General features: G+C 43.7%; 2 protein-coding genes across 2 annotated transcripts in view; one reads left to right on the forward strand and one right to left on the reverse strand.

The window, feature by feature from the left end:
• The window catches only part of BTBD19 (BTB domain containing 19), a 52,014-nt gene extending 47,390 nt beyond the window's left edge, over positions 1-4,624 (reverse strand). The window contains exon 1 of the mRNA XM_081865580.1: positions 4,153-4,624. Within this exon, the coding sequence (XP_081721706.1) occupies positions 4,153-4,241 (89 nt within the window). The 5' untranslated portion in view covers positions 4,242-4,624. The remainder of the gene's footprint in view (positions 1-4,152) is intronic.
• Positions 4,625-9,428: 4,804 nt separating this feature from the next.
• On the forward strand, positions 9,429-12,793 carry DYNLT4 (dynein light chain Tctex-type 4). Its single transcript, XM_081866271.1, has 2 exons — positions 9,429-9,681; positions 12,029-12,793. Exon 2 carries the CDS (start codon positions 12,049-12,051, stop codon positions 12,754-12,756), a length of 708 nt encoding a protein of 235 aa, XP_081722397.1. The 5' UTR covers positions 9,429-9,681; positions 12,029-12,048; the 3' UTR covers positions 12,757-12,793.
• Positions 12,794-16,570: the final 3,777 nt, after the last annotated feature.

The following is a 16,570-nucleotide window of genomic DNA, read 5'->3' on the forward strand; positions in this document are numbered from 1 at the left end:
AACGGAGCCTGAAGGGGATCAGGAAGCAACAGCATGGCAAAAAAGATGAATAAGTTTAACACAAGTGGCTGCACATGACCAGATCAGCATGAAGTAGAAGTGGAATAATTTGGCAATCTACATGGGCTTAAGTAAAGCAGCCACCTGATGCTTACTTCTGTGTTCCAAGTAGTATGTTGAATTCCCCAATTGTATATGTAAGGGCACCAGAGTTATAGAAAGGGCCTGCTACACTTGTTTTGAGTCGAAGCACGGATGTAGGAAGATTTCCCTGCCACATTACAGTACACGGGTATGTAAACCCAGGTAGCCACAGCAGGGCCTGTTCTGTAATTGACTTCACTTCACTTCATTTTCCATTACCTTAGCGGCTTTCTCTCTGACCTCTATGTACCAGAAAACTAATCTGCATTTTTGACTCACACCTGTTCGTAAAATGTCAATTCCTCTGAAACAAAACAATCATCTCAGTTGCTAACTACACCAACGCAAACAGCCACAGTAACATATTATAGAAAGTATCAGTTGCTAAATAAGCTGCACTTTCCCTGGGCTTTTCCCAGCCCCAAGCTAGCACCAGTTGAATAATATCATGCCTTGCTGCAGGAGGGCAGGGGGACACCAACACCTGAAAGTAAAAGCAGGGGACACACATGTTCCATTGTTGAAGATGGAGTGTAAACTAAATCAATATAAAGTGAAAGTACCACAAAATAGCATCCACTACTGTAGACCAAAGGAGGCAGCCTTCTGTTAAATGTCTTTTTATTAGTGGGAAGCATTACGCCTCTAAAGAAGATATTGCACTAGTATAATTTTTGTTATAATGATTGGTGACGATATTGTTATTGTAATAATAATGATACACCATGATGCCATGTGCAACTAATTAAGTCATAGGTGCTATCCATAGGAGGCTGGAATATTCACATAAGCACATTCATGGGCGTAGCCAGCGTTGTAGGGGGGGCAGGCCTTTTGTTAGGGGGCAGAACCCCAGTTTGCTATGTATTTCTATTGATTTTTATTGATTATGGGAGGCAGCTGCCCCTCCCTGCCTCCCCCCTTGGCTACGCCCATGAGCACATTCCATTCAGCACTCTCATTCACAGTGGACATGTTAACAGGTGAGGAGAAAATATCATTCTTTTCAATGACAACAAAATATAGTTTGACAGCTAGGAAAATGCAGTATTCATTCAGCAATGGCTCTGCATCCCCAAGGAACAAATAGGAATCAACACTGTGCAAAACCAAACAAACCATCTCTCATAAAAGACCCTCAGTGGAGGAATAAAATGGTCTCCTCACATGCAGTTGGGATAGCTCCTCATCAACACTACTGCAATGTACAAATACAATCTGCTTAAAATCTCCTTGCAAATTTGGGGGACTTTTTTTAAAAAAAAATCAAAGTGATGCAGAAATATGATGGATTGAAATTAAGTATGAAAAAATGAGAAACTGATAAAAACTGAAATTTCACCTAGAATGTAGAGGCAGGCTCCTCTATATTCAGTAACCACATAATGCAATTCTGTATGGTAAGCCCCTAGAAAAATCGCTTATATCCTAACCAAATTCTTCAGAAAAGAATCTTCACTTGTCCCATGCTATCCCCGATGCAATCCTCTAAATTAGATATTGTAATAGGAAAATATCCTGTTTATTACAGATGAAAATCATGCAATGTGACCACTGTACCAGTAGCACAATTCGGATAGGGAAAGCATTTAGAAAAACACACCTTGATATTTCCAAAAAGCAAGGCAACCCACATTGAATAAGGAGGGAAATCTCCATCTCAAATTCTGCTTAAGTATCAGCCATTTCCGATGGCTTGGAGGACAAAAAATGATTATCGGTTCTAAGCTGAATTAAACGTATGAAGTAATACTAAGAAACTAATTAATGCATTGATCCTCAAACTTTTACTCAACCAGCATTAACAGATTAGGGCATTAGCACTGACTGAAGAGCATTCACAGATTAGGACATTAGCACAAATTGAAGCTCCAATTTTTCACAGGTTTAATGCCCATCTCATGTTGTATGCAATATCAAGTAAGCAATCAAGGAAGTAGGGCTGAGAATCCTTTGAGAGAAGCCTAGCTTCAGTCCTGGGCCCATCATCTGAGGCACAGATGAGGTAACATGACATATACACAGAAGCTCAATTTTATCAATAAAACAGGTGAAAGCAGCTAATTGTTTCAAAATGTTGTTGTCCATGTTGCACAGTGATGGCCAAACTTGGCTCTCCGGTTGTTTTGGGACTACAATTCCCATCATCCCTGACCACTGGTCCTGTTAGCTAGGGATGATGGGAGTTGTAGTCTCAAAAGAGCTGGAGGGCCAAGTTTGGCCATCACTGATGTAGCACCTCTAAACATAGATCGGGAGTGGGTTGTGAAGGGCCAGTCATCACTGTCGGGAAATGGGAGTGTGCTCAGGCACTGCATAACAGGAATCAAGAGATAACAGGCTCTCCGTGCAGTTAAGAGCTATTACATGGAACCTTTTTAAGTACCAAGTTCCCGGTAAGTAGTACTTCACTCAAGAGGATAGCATCTTTGGAGAGGATGCTTATAATGCATCTCTTCAATAACTATTACCTAACAAGTATCAGTATTAACACAGAAAATCCAGTGGATGTTAAACAGCAAAGGCATTCTTGGTACAGGGGGCTGAAGCCCTGAGTCTTTTGTACGGGCCCCCATATCTCCTGTCCTTTTGTGCAGGGTCCGCCATTTTAATATGCAGGATGTGCATCTAAGTGCAGCGATGGTTAGACCTGAGCCACCTACCAGCTTCATTTGTCTAAAGGTACCCTATAATATTCATACAAGGTTGTTGCTGATCTGTTTCGTGACCCTTTAAGTACCTAGCAACACTATTGTTAATCAGAGTGGTCAGCAGGACATGCAGCATGTTGCCAAAATAATCCCACATTTGTTGAAAGCAAGATGTTGGTGTGGACAGGCCACTGGCCTGGCCTGTAAATTGTGCTCAAGGCTACACCAGTGTTTCTCCCCCTTGTTTATGAAAGATAGATTCTGGTGTTATACAGAAGGCAAAGCTGTGACTCAGAAAGAGGCAGATAACAAGGTGTAAAGACCCAATGTGGAGTGCTATGGTGCCATGATGGGGATCCTAGCATGGACAGGGCCCTTACCTTGGGCAGGGCAATGGATGAAAGGTAGGAATCTGCCACTCCATACATCCCCAACCCCTTGTAGGCTTGCTCTGCTGTGCCCATCAATTGAACCAGTTTTGTCAACCTGGCACCTTCCAGTTGTTCTGAACTGCAAGCAGGCTGGGGGTGATAGGAGTTGACGGTCAAAACATCTAGAGGGCATCAAACTGGTGAAGTAAAGGCTGTATTGTATGATATTTTGGGTAGCCAAAGCATTCCCAGCTGACACAATAATGCACAGCCAATCACTCATGCTGTGCTTCTGGTATATATGGTTTCACCTTTACTATCATCTCCACATGAAAAAACAACAACAGAAAAGCTCATAGGAACAGCTGACCCATGCCTTAATAACATATTTTGTATTCTAATCTGCTTATTTATTTCACACACAAAATATACCACTTGATTGCAGAAAAAAACATCAGAGCAGTTTACAAAAAGATAAAGCAATAGATTTATCACTAAAAAATTTACAACTGTGATTTAAAAACAAACTGTTCCAACCTCCTCCCCCCCCCCAATAATGCATGCAAAAAAATATCTCATCAGATTATTTGCACCTGGGTGAGAGGATAATTTTCCTTTCTTTGATAATTTTAAAACTTTTTTCAGATATCCCCTCCCACTTTTCATGATCCCTAAAAGCAGAGGATCCAAGATAACACCATCATATGCGGTATCATTCACTACAGTATTTCTGTACTGCTTACAAACATGTAACGCTTCCCTGACAGTCACGAGCCAAATCTGCAAGAGAGATTGGCAGATAGTGGAGCAGGGTGGGGTCTGTTTCTTCTCTTCACAGTGACCCAGTATTATGAATCTTCCCAGCTCAACAGCCTGGCAGAGCTAACTTAAAACCTGCTCTCCAGTTTACCTCCCTGTTGCGGCCTTCACTCCCAGCTCCACCTTGATCCCCAGGCTCTCTTAGCTGGGTCTTCCAGCTGGCTCACCTGAACTGTGGGTTGTTGATGAGAGTCCTGAGGGCAGCAGCAAAGGCAGCTGAATCCCCTAGCAGGACAGCTGAGCAAGAAGAGGCCATAGTTAGGGAATGGGCTTCCGGATCAGGATCAGGACCAGGCCTAGGAGAGCAGGGCAGCAGGCATGCTCAGGGGCTCAGCGGTGGCTTCCTTGGCCTGGCTGTCTGTGATAAAGATATAGCTGAGAGAAGTCACGGCTGGCTGGGCGCTCAGCTGCAAGGCAGGAATGCAGAGAAAGGCCAGAAAAGGGGAGAGCAACATAGCTCATTGCCAGGCAACAGCAGCTGCCCAGGCCCTAAAATCCAGCTGCTCTGGGAGGGACCGCAGAAATCCTGAAGGGAAAGGCTTTTGTAAAAAGAGGGAGCAACACGCCAAAACAGGCTGGAGAATGTGGAAAAATGAGAGGGCGGGGATTAAATAAAAAAGGAAAGGGGGATAGACTCATTCCAGGGGCTGTCTTAAGCAAGCAAACTGGACCTTTGTGTGTTGCGGAAACTGCCTGCATGGGGTTTTTTTGGGGGGGGGGTCAGAACCGGCTCAAACTTGGCAGGAGCTCATCCTTGGCATGGGGAGGTCACAGGACTGCCAGCTCCTCTGTCAGCAAAATGAAAATGACACATCTCTGCATCTGGTATCCTCAGTGTTTCTGCTTTGCCACAGAGTTGCTAAGGTCTTTTGCATAATTTCCTGAAGGCATATAGAAATGATTGCTTCATTGTCGCAGAATGCATGTGTGTGTGTGCACATGTGACAAAAAGAGAGATTGTGATGTGCTGAGGTCATATGACATCCACGTAGAACAGACTCCAGCACTAGCTTTCTGTCAATAGCAGCTCAGGCCAATACAGAGGTGTAGACTGGGTGGGGGATGGTGAGAAGAACATATACCTGGCCTGGCACTCAAATAGTTCAAAGGCCTTTGACACTGAACATCCTGCCTGCTCTCAAAGGACCAATTCTTAAATTACGGTACCTAATTGGTGTGGTTACTGTTTCTGTGGTTCCCTCCAGGCCAATGTTTTATTGTGGGCATATTTCGCAACATGTGAATTAGTGTCAGATATTGTTGTTGTTGTTGTTGTTGTTGTTGTTGTTGTTACTATTTTATTTATACCCCACCCATCTGGCTGGGTTTCCCCAGCCACTCTTTATAATTCCTCTTTATTAGCTCTGCAATACTTTATTAGTTCTGCAATACTTTCCCAATGCTACTACATTATTGCTATCCCGAGGCCTATAGCACAGTAAAAATGGGACAACAAACCCAGAACATCTACAGGAAGTTATGGAATGTGCATTGATTGGAAATGAAGCAGTATGACCACAATAAAATGGACGTCCTTAATTATTATGTCCCACAGCTGAAGTAATGTCTGAAGCAGGGATACCACTTGGGAGGAGGGGCAGATGACATCATAACTCCCCATATCCATGCCACAATGCTATCTGGCCCCAAGGAGAGGTGAAACTAGCAGTGACATGGGGAAAGGGTCTTTTTATCTGACACACACTCCTACATACACAGGCGACTTGTTTCAGCATCACCAGACTAGTGTGAGAAGTTAAATAAAACATAAAAAGTGGCCCTAGTTAACAGCCCCTGTCACTTTTAGGAGGTAGCTCCCATTTGGACTTTGCGCCTGTGATGCGAATGAGACACTGCTAACACCTACTCCCTCAGGCTTTCATTCAAAGCCAAATACTGCCTTAAACTAACTGGCCTAGCGAATGGTCTGAAGTGCCAGTCCATTGTATCTGTTGAGGCATTTCCAATGGGCAGGGGTTATGTAGTTCCATCAATGAAGCTAGGTTGGTCTGTTTGTGGATGGGAGCCTTATCAGGAAAGTCATATTAAAGGTGCAGGAGCCTGGCTCAATTTCTGAAACAGTCACTGGGCAACCCCACTTGTAAGTAACCCAAACCTATCCTTAGCTGAGGAGCTGCCCTACATAGGTTTCATGCTGTTGAAATAATATCTTTGGGAGACTGTTGGTCTCCACAAGGCCTTCTGGGGCTGAAGGCTCTTTAATCAAATCCTTAAGGTTTACTGCCCAAGGTACAGTACTGAAGCCTAGTTAATGTCTAAAGTGAAATGTACAAGTTGCATTTGCGTGTTGCTGTGTGCGCCAGAGATACGTCAGGGACCTGTTTGGTTTTCCCACGCCTGCAACTCCGCCACCCTAGAATTTATGAAGCTGTCATCTGACATGTGCAACAGCTGTCTCAAATGTACACTCCTCAGCTTTACTGCAAAGGGGACAAGACTTACATTTTCAAATCAGATGGAAGCTGGTTTGAGGGAAATACAGTGGTACCTCGGGTTAAGTACTTAATTCGTTCCGGAGGTCTGTACTTAACCTGAAACTGTTCTTAACCACTGTAGCTAATGGGGCCTCGCGCTGCAGCCACGCCACCAGAGCACAATTTCTGTTCTCATCCTGAAGCAAAGTTCTTAACCTGAAGCACTATTTCTGGGTTAGCGGAGTCTGTAGCCTGAAGCATATGTAACCCAAGGTACCACTGTAACACCAAACAGCAGTATTTCTCAAGAAACTATATGACATATAGGAATTGTGGCGAATGTCATGTATCCCCGGCTTTGAACACCAGTGGTGAGAGTGCACTGGAACCAAAGTGAGCAGTAATGTGTACGCAGACTAAGTTAAAAACTGCTCTCTCCTATCCCCAGAACAAAGTGTGCAATACACTTCCAATTGTATAACTCTCTGCCTGGCAATTAAGTGCTATTCATGTCAAAATTGTTTTATTATGCAGGTAAAGAAAGCAGTCAGTCAGAAATCACCTGACTGCAGCTGGACCCCCGCATCGCTATATTTCCTCTAAAAAGAGATACGTGGAAAATGCCTTTTGACTTCTACTTAAATGTCAGATTTGACCCAGCATCAGTGAACACCTTTAGCTGGACAATAGATCAGATCTGACTGTTTGCAGGAAGTGGATGGCAAGTGCTTGGATGAAGGGTAACCAAAGCTATCACTGGAACTGATGGAGCCACAGGGGAGCTGCAACCACGGCAACCTGATAACATAAGAATAGGTTCGACATTTGATCATAGCCAACTGTATACTTAATGGCACATTCTTCATGTATATGTGTAAATAATAAAACCATGATGGGCTTCTTCCTTCTGGCGAAATGCACTTAAGATAGAGTTGCATCAGTGAAGGAGCAGACAGGACTGAGACCCCTTCCCCCCGTTATTTATTTGCTCCAAATCACCCCTTCCTGGTGCTGCTTTGCAGTTAAGCAATAGGGCCTGTCACAGTTTCATTACATGCATTCATGTGCAGCTGGTAGCTAGATCATAAGGCTCTGTTGATGGCATCTCAACAAATTTAATCCGGCTTTGAGTAGCTTTAGTCAGCCAATGTTCTTTTCTATTTTATTTTGGAATGTGTGTATGTGTCAGAGTGGCAATCTATGCATCATAAGAAAAGGGGACACAGATTTGCAGTGCTAATTTATATGCATGGATGCAATTTTTAAAAAATATATAAAGAAAATACATCTGCCCAACTTTGTGGCCTATGTGCCTACTTCCCACTGTTCTCCCTTGTTATGGTTCCTTATCTTTAAACCAAATTTGGCTCAGGCAGCCCTTGAAATAGAGGACTGTACTCTGCCAGCCCTTCAAATGGAGGAATGTCCCCTTGTTGAGGGGGGGGTGTGTGTGTGTGTGTGTGTGTGTGTGTGTGTGTAGACATGCCTATAATTAATGTTATCTAATAAATAATACAGTGGTACCTTAGGTTACAGACGCTTCAGGTTACAGACGCTTCAGGTTACAGACTCCAATAACCCAGAAATAGTACCTCAGATTAAGAACTTTGCTTCAGGATGAGAACAGAAATCGTGCTGCCACGGCGCAGTAGCAGTGGGAGGCCCCATTAACTAAAGTGGTACCTCAGGTTAAGAACAGTTTCAGGTTAAGAATGGACCTCCAGAATGAATTAAGTTCTTAACCCGAGGTACCACTGTATTGACTAACCAAATAGTACGAACTATTTCTGGAATACAAGGTACTCAGTAGGTTTTTTTAAGAGCCATGCTGTTCTGGAGCCAGTAACAAACCTTGTAAAATAAACGTATTATTATTAAGTTTCTTCTTTCCTTTCCATTAGGCACACTAAGGAAAAAGAGAGCAAATAAATGAAATCCAGTTGTTGCAACTGGCAATTCCAAAATAAGCCCATTGTGAGACGGTGTTTTGCCTACATAACAGGACTTGGGCATACAGTGAGAATGAGGGTCAAACTAGAATTGTGTGGATGAAGCTCATGCAGTTCGCAAGTCTGAGGAGCCTCATAACTGTGGTGGAAAGGAAAGAGATCTAAACTCCTCTCTCTGCCATGGTACTGACTTCCCCCCACCACACCCTGCCTACAAAGATCCTCTGCTCTGAAGCTGATCTTTGCTGTCCATAGGAATCCTCCCTGATTGCCAAAGGTAGGTTCGCTTAAAATGCATACAGCAGCTTCAAAGAGGGCACAGTTTTTTCAGGAGTGTGGCAGGAAGAGAAGGAGTTCCTGGGCTCCTCCATAATTTCACATTCATGATTATTTGGTACTCATGATGCTACCTGGGCAGTCATACACAATCCCACTTTCAATGCTGTTTGAGGTTTTGAGGTCGTATGGCTTTGTTTCCATTCAGTATATATCCTGTAACTTCCTGCTGGTTTACTTTTGTCCTGCTGAAGTCATGTGCAGCTCCTCCAGACAGCAATAATGAGGTAGCTTTGGGGAAGCATCACAAATCAAACCAGCAAAGCAGAATAAACCTGCCACTAATGCATTATCATTGTGTCAAGGACATGTTGAAGAATATACCTTCAATCAAACACCAGTCTGGAGAGATCTCCTCTCTCTCTCTCCCAAGGTTCCAAGGCTGCTGAAGTTCATGCAGTTAATATCACATCCAGTTTGGACAACAAGCTATATTCAGCTATGAACCATAGACACTAATAGGAAGGGAAAGGTGGGGTCAGAATGTATGACCTCATGGAGGCCCCTTGACTGAGAACAGAACCCCATAAGCTTGGCCTAGCGCTTTAGTGGCTACAAGGGACATTAGGCCATAACCAAATATTTCCTCTGCACCCCCTCCCCATGAAGCATAGAGGCATTAACTGCCACACACACACTCTAATCTGTGCAAAAATAATGTGAGTGAGACAGTCTCCACGGAGACTGTGTATTTCAGGTGGCAGCCTGCCCAGTCCTCCTGCAATGCCTTTGATGGCTCTCCCCATTGAACTGTCACATTAAACAGCCAATGATTTACCAGGGGAGGGGAGGGAGCTGAATAAGGCAGGGAGGTAGGGGCGAGGGCATTGGCAGGTCCTTGCAACAAGCCTGAGCAAGCTTTAGCAAGATGAAGGGTATTAAACAGCTTCTACAGCCTATCTCTTGACCACGGATGTAGCAGGACTCAACTTCTATCAAGCCCACTGGCCTCTGTGTGAGGCTTCGTTGCTTCCAGGTAAGATAGGCCAGACTCAAACATCACTGTGGTCCATCTCTATAAATCACACCTTTTGCTGACTGAGCAAAATATTTTGCTGATGTTTTCAATGATTTTCTCGCATGCTCTGGAACTCGTGTGTGCTGTGCACACAAGATCACTTAATGGGAATTAATTACCTGTAATCACATTTTAGTCATCCTTTTTGCTTAATCAGTATCAGGTGAGGTTAAGCATGTGCCTATTTTCCACCTAATGGGTATTTGAAAATGGAGGAGGGAGATTTATACTGTTCTGTTTAGTTAATCTGACCTAAAATGCAAAGGGTTACCAGATGGTTGCGAGAATACTTCCATTACTTTCAGCTGAAAGACCCAGGGCTTTTTTTCAACCAGAACTTGCCCAAATTCAGTTCCAGCACCTGTCAGGTGGGTGCCATTGCCATTATAGGAGAACAAGGGAGGTGTTCATGGTGCGTTCCGGCACCTCTTTTTCTAGAAAAATATCATTGGCTATGGGAAATCATTCCTTTCTTGTTTTTCTGTGGTTGTTCGAATAAAGGATATGGAAGTCAGTTGAAAACGTAATAGATCTGTGCTGTTATCATGTAAACGTTTCCTTAAAAGATAGGATGCTGTTTCTAATCAAATTAGCCATATTTTACTTAATTTCCTAACCTGCTCTATCTCCAAGAGCTTAAGGCGCCTACAGCCCTACAAAAATGTTATTATAAATATTCTATGCCAAATAAATAATAGGATTAAATAATAATAAAAATTAATTCTCTCACTATAATAATTAATTCTCTCAATATAATAATAAAAATTAATTCTCTCACTATATAGAAGGGTCTGGTGACTTCTGTTTCAGTGTATCTGAAGAAGTGTGCATGCACACGAAAGCTCATACCAAGAACTGACTTAGTTGGTCTTTAAGGTGCTACTGGAAGGAATTTGTTTTGTTTTGAATAAAAATTAAAACTGGGTTTTTAAAAATAGCAAAGAAAGGAAAGGAAATCCAGTATTAAATTATTCCTACATAGATGTGATCTCTAGTATGCACCCTCACTCACTTTCGGGCAGTTTGTAGTATGTATTGCTTCCAATCCCAACAGAAAAGAAGTGAAGAAGCCTCTGAAATAATTTTGCAGCTGTTCTTTCCACTCTTCCTTCTTGGTTTTAATGTCCCTGGCAATGACCCATTTATTCCACTTCCTTTGATGTTTTTTTCCTTAAGACTCTTGCCTCATAGAATCTGGAGTTACAGACTTATTGGAAAATCTCAGTTTTCATGTGTAATTTTTAAAAGTAACAAAACTACTTCTTAGCCTTTTGAGCTAAAGGTCTGTCTATTTCCTGCAACGATTGACTAATTACTTAGAACTCGGCTTGCACCAGTATTCTAAAAAACAGCTAGTTTGGTGGTGCAAGTTTCAACCAGAGAAGCAATGAGCAGGACCTGCTTTCAACCCCTACTTCCTAGAACCACTCTCTCCCCTCCCCAACACCTTTTTCCTTGATGGACAGATCCAGCCTCTGAGCCTGGATGTGGTAGACCAGGGAAGGAGGCAGGTCCTCTATCCCAAGCGCCATCACTTGTTTCCATCGATCTGTTCTTTCTTAACATATTTATCTGCTGCCCTTTTGCCCAATAATGTGCCCCCCTCCCAGGGCAGTAAACCAAACAAATCAAGGCCTAAATCTCAATAAAAACATGCAAACTTAAAAACAAACCTAAAATAGCAGCAAAAAGCATCCAAAAATAACAGCATAAAGTCATGCAATGACATTCTCAGATACACTGGCCACATAGACATTTGTACGTTACTGGTTTTGCCTGGTGTTTGAAGGAGGGAGTCAACATTTTCTTTTTGAGGAATGCTCCTGTAAATAAGGCAGGGACGCGGGTGGCACTGTGGGTTAAACCACAGAGCCTATGGCGTGCCGATCAGAAGGTCGGAGGCTCGAATCCCCGGGACGGGGTGAGCTCCCGTTGCTCTGTCCCAGCTCCTGCCAACCTAGCAGTTCGAAAGCACGCCAAAGTGCAAGTAGATAAAAAGGTACTGCTCCGGCGGGAAGGTAAACAGCGTTTCCGTGCGCTGCTCTGGTTCGCCTGAAGCGGCTTAGTCATGCTGGCCACATGACCTGGAAGCTGTACGCCGGCTCCCTCGGCCAATAAAGCGAGATGAGCGCCGCAACCCCAGAGTCGGTCACGACTGGACCTAATGGTCAGGGGTCCCTTTACCTTTTACCTGTAAATAAACTTTTGTCCAGATGAACAAAGAAATGGGTTGCTGGGAGTACAGTGGCCCTAGTGAGCAGTAATGTATCAATGCAATTTAGTTTTTCTTTCCCTTGTGTCCCAGGAGTTGATTACCACTTAGGCATGGCAGAGCAGCCTCAGGTACTGTCCCAGGAAACTCTAAACCAGATGATGTCCTCAGAGGGCACGGACTCTGGCCATCCGAAGGCAGGGCCACTCTCTCTCCCCCTGCACTCCCAGTCAACAGATATGGCACCCAAGCCACTACTTCGCTTGCAGAGTATCGAAGAAGGGAAAGCCCCCTTTCCACCATCCCGGAGAAGCTCCATCATGAGCATCCTCAATGCCCCCTTTCCCAGCAGGAGGAACTCGCTGGCTGCTGGGGGAAGGCGGCTCTCCATTGGACCCTGGATGCATTGCGGCCGAGTGAGTTTCTCTGGGTTACCACTCTTTGAGCCCATGCGGGAGACGCACTATGAAAATAGCTACAAGACAAAGCCAGATGAAGGCTGCAAATTTAATGCCTCCCAAGTGCAGCAAGTTCTTGAATCTGTCCTAGCCACCTACCTAGGGGATGCCAAGTATAACCCTGCAAACGGCGGGCAGGTGGCCAAGAACCTGTCAGACCTCATCCGGAACAGAATCAAAGAGCTGATCCCACCTCGCTACAAGCTGGTGTGTAATGTCTTTCTGGGCCAAAAGGCCAACCAAGGTCTGCGCATTGCTAGTCAATCCCTCTGGGATGTGGAGAATGACAGTTTTGCATCTGCCACTTTCACTAACTCGTCACTCTTTGTTGTGGCCACAGTTCATGGACTCTATTTTGAATGAGTTTGCTTTGCTGATCCTAAAGTTCCCTCTCCCTTACCTGCTGTGACAAGCTAGCAATAAAATAAATGCATAATGTGACTTGGGTAGTTATTACCCATATTTAATTTAAGTTGATATGAAATAGTGGAAGAATTTAATATCCGTAGTATTATTTGTCAGATAAAAATGTATTACAGTACAGTTGTATCTTGGAAGTCGAACAGAATCTGTTCTGGAAGTCCGTTCGACTTCCAAAACGTTCAAAAACCAAATTGCTGCTTCTGATTGGCTGCAGGAAGCTCCTGCAGCCATTCAGAAGCTGCGGAAGCCCCACTGGACATTGGGTTCCAAAAGAATGTTCACAAACTGGAACAATCATTTCCAGGTTTGTGGTGTTCAGGAGCCAAAATGTCTGAGTTCCAGGGCATTCAACAACCAAGGTATGACTGTAATATGAAATAGAAGGGTTCTGATGGCTCAGGAGCTATTAGTTTCTTTTTAGCTTAACTTTAGGCTGCTTATTTACCTACACATAGACTGTACAATATAAAGAGAGTAATATATTCTAGCATCAAACTAATTCCCAAAGACATGAAAGAACCATGAGTGCAGTGAAAATAGCTACCAGCGCAGTTTTGCAAACACTCAAAGGAGTTTACAGAGCATTAAACTACATAGATTCTACAGCAGTTCTCAGGCTTCTGCTTGTGCAAGATGTTGTGTAACCACTTCTGCAAGCAGAAGAACATTGGGGATCTTTTCCACAAGTAGAAAGGTATCTTTCTTCATGCACAAGTTTAAAGAGCCTCTATCTGTCTCTCCCTATGACCAAATACAGTTGCTTATGGAAAACATGCATCTACTGCTGATTCAGTACATTTCAGCATCAACTTCATGAGAAAAGCAAGTACAGAAAAGGCATGAAATATTCACAAATACCAATGTATTTCCATCTACTGTATAGTGTGGAGATGACTCAAAGTTAGGACACTGGCTTCAACTGTAACAATCCTGGATCTGGGTGCCTGTATTTGCCATGAATTCTCTGCAAGGTGCTATAAGAAGTTACAGGCTTACCGTAATTTAAACCCATTGCTAGAAGATACTGTTTTTCATGTGGGTGTGCTTTGAACAGTTTGTATCTGTGCAATTTTCTGATTGTGCCAGAAAAATAATTCCATCTATCAACCCACTTGCCAGTACAGTGTCTCTCAGATGAATAAGATGAATCTCCATGAGACTTTTTTTCCTTTTGGTAGGTATGAGGGTGTGGAGAGGAGATGGAATAGACTAACTCCATGACCTCAGTAGGCTCTAACATCTTAAGCCATCTTAATAAGCTTTTCACATAAACTATGCTGCAGCCAACATTCAGAAAAAGTCTCAGTGCTGATTAAGAATGTCAACTTTCTTCACCCTGATAAACATTTGACAAATCAGCACACAGCAAACAAAGGCTACAATCCCATGCACACTTAATGGTGAATACATGTACATATGACCAAGCATTAAATTTAACAAGCCAATTACCACATGTAGGAAGAAGTGTTGGGCTAGGACCTGGGAGACCAGGGTTCAAATTCCCACTCAGTTATGAAGCTCACTGGGTGACTTTGGGCCAGTCACCACCTCTCAGCTTAACTTACCTCACAGGGGTTTTGTGAGGGTAAAATGTGGAGGGGAGGACCATAAATACTGCTTTGAGCTTCTTGGAGGAAAGGTGGGGTAGAAATCAATAAATAAATCCAACAGGGCTCATCTTATGGAGTCTGCCATTGTTCAGTTGTGCATGGTAATTCAGTTAAATACATGCACATTTTGGCTGTTGCCAGTCTGAGAATGACCTAGGAGAACCCCCTCAGTCCAGTTCAAAAACAGCCAGCTCGCAACCTTACACAGAGCACTCCTGCCCTAAAGTAACTCCTTTCCATTTTTTACAACAGCTGCCCCATTTCTGCAGACACTGGATATGCTTCAGTAAGCCTCTGATGGCAACAGCACCAAGAGAAGGGATGTCAGGGCACCAAACAAAGCAGGTGGCTTTGTCTAACGCACACTGTTGCACATGACCTCAACCCAGAGGAAATTCCTTTGCGCACTCATCAAAAATAGTAGTAAAATAAGAGGCTAGAGAGGTAACAAGGTGACAACAAAAGCAGTCAGCGAAAGGTTGGAAACATACGCCAAGTACCTCCAATAATTCCTAAAGGGGGTTCATTTTGGACAGGTCACTAGAGAAATCCTGCACCTACTATACTGTGATTAGGTGCTGCAAATTGTACTCGTTGACTATCAAAGAACAGCAAAAATCACAAGCAACAACAAGGACACTTTACGTTTGTAGACAGATTTTTTAAAAGAACAACCCACAAACACGACATCTCAGCTCAGCATTTCATTAGCTTAGTCTATGCAATGTCTAAATCAGTTCTCACAAGTAGGAACATTTCAGCCACTTTCAAACAGCTGCAAGAGATTTCCGTACTGGACATAACTTCATGCTTGAACCAGCCTCCAGCCATGTTGCCTGTGTACAGGAAAGTCCCCAGTGTTCATGCTCTGCCTAGACCAAAATAGCCTTTGCTTCTGTTACTCATGTGCTTTGGTAACCACCCATTTGGATAACCGCCATGCATTGTACGCAGGATGCCTTTGAAAATGTTCCAGAAACTTCAATTGGTCCCGAATAAGCCTGCAAGATTAGATGTTTTGATCATGTTACACCAGTGCTCTCTCATCAGCACTGACTTCCAGTCCATTTCCACTTCCAATTTCCCACCCCGATCTGGCCAGTGATCCATGCGACAGTCACCTCCAGGCGTGACTACTGTAATTCACTCTACGCAGGGCTGCCTTGAAACTGTTCTACAAACGCCAGCGGGTGCAGAATGCTGCAGTGAGGCTCCTCATGGGGTCCCTGCCATGGGATCATATTCACCCAGTGCTTTACCTGTTGCACTGCCCCTCGGTGGAGTATAGGGTCAGGTTCAAGGTGCTGGCTTTGACCTTTAAAGCCCTTTGTGGCTTAGGGCCCTCGTATTTACAGGACCGCCTCTCCTAGTATGCCCCGCAGAGGACCTTAAGGTCCATGAATAACCATAGTTTAGAGGTCCCGGGCCCTAAGGAAGTCAGACTATCCTCCACCAGGACCAGGGCCTTTTCAGTGATGGCTCTGACCTGGTGGAATGCTCTGTCCCATGAGACTAGGGCCCTTCAGGATTTAACCTCCTTCCGTCGGGCCTCTAAGACAGCTATTTCACCTGGCCTTTAATTTGAATTCAGCCTGACTTTTATTTCCCTTCCCTTCTCTTCCCTCCCCCTCTCCCCTTTTATGAAGATTATGTGCTCTGAGACCCCACAGCTAATTCTCCCCTAGCCTCCTCGCTGGCGCAAGTAGGACTAATTCAGCCAGCTAGCCCTGGTGACTAATGCTTATTAGATGGATTTCCCCCAAACTGATTTCAGAACTTTGAATTTTATTGTTATTCATGTTTTTATACTGTATTTTATGCTGCTTCTACAATTAAGTGTTTTAAATTTGTTGTTAGCTGCCCTGAGCCGGGTTTTCTGAACCAGGAAGGGCGGGGTATAAATAAAAAAGTATTATTATTATTATTATTATTATTATTATTATTATTATTATTCCCAGTTCTGTTTTTGATCTTTAAATCCCACTCAATGGCTTCCTCCCAGTCTTTGAGATGAAGTTCAGAGATGCCTTTCCAGGTGACCCCCAACAAGTGCAGTAGACAGTTATTGGGAAGAGGGGGTTTTTGGCAGTGGGATCCTGACTGTGCAATGCCCAGCAATGCACCTTCTTTGATTTCTCTAGCAC

This window comes from Podarcis erhardii (assembly GCF_964252035.2).
Source record: "Podarcis erhardii genome assembly, chromosome: 6".
NCBI classification, from domain to species: Eukaryota; Metazoa; Chordata; class Lepidosauria; order Squamata; family Lacertidae; genus Podarcis; species Podarcis erhardii.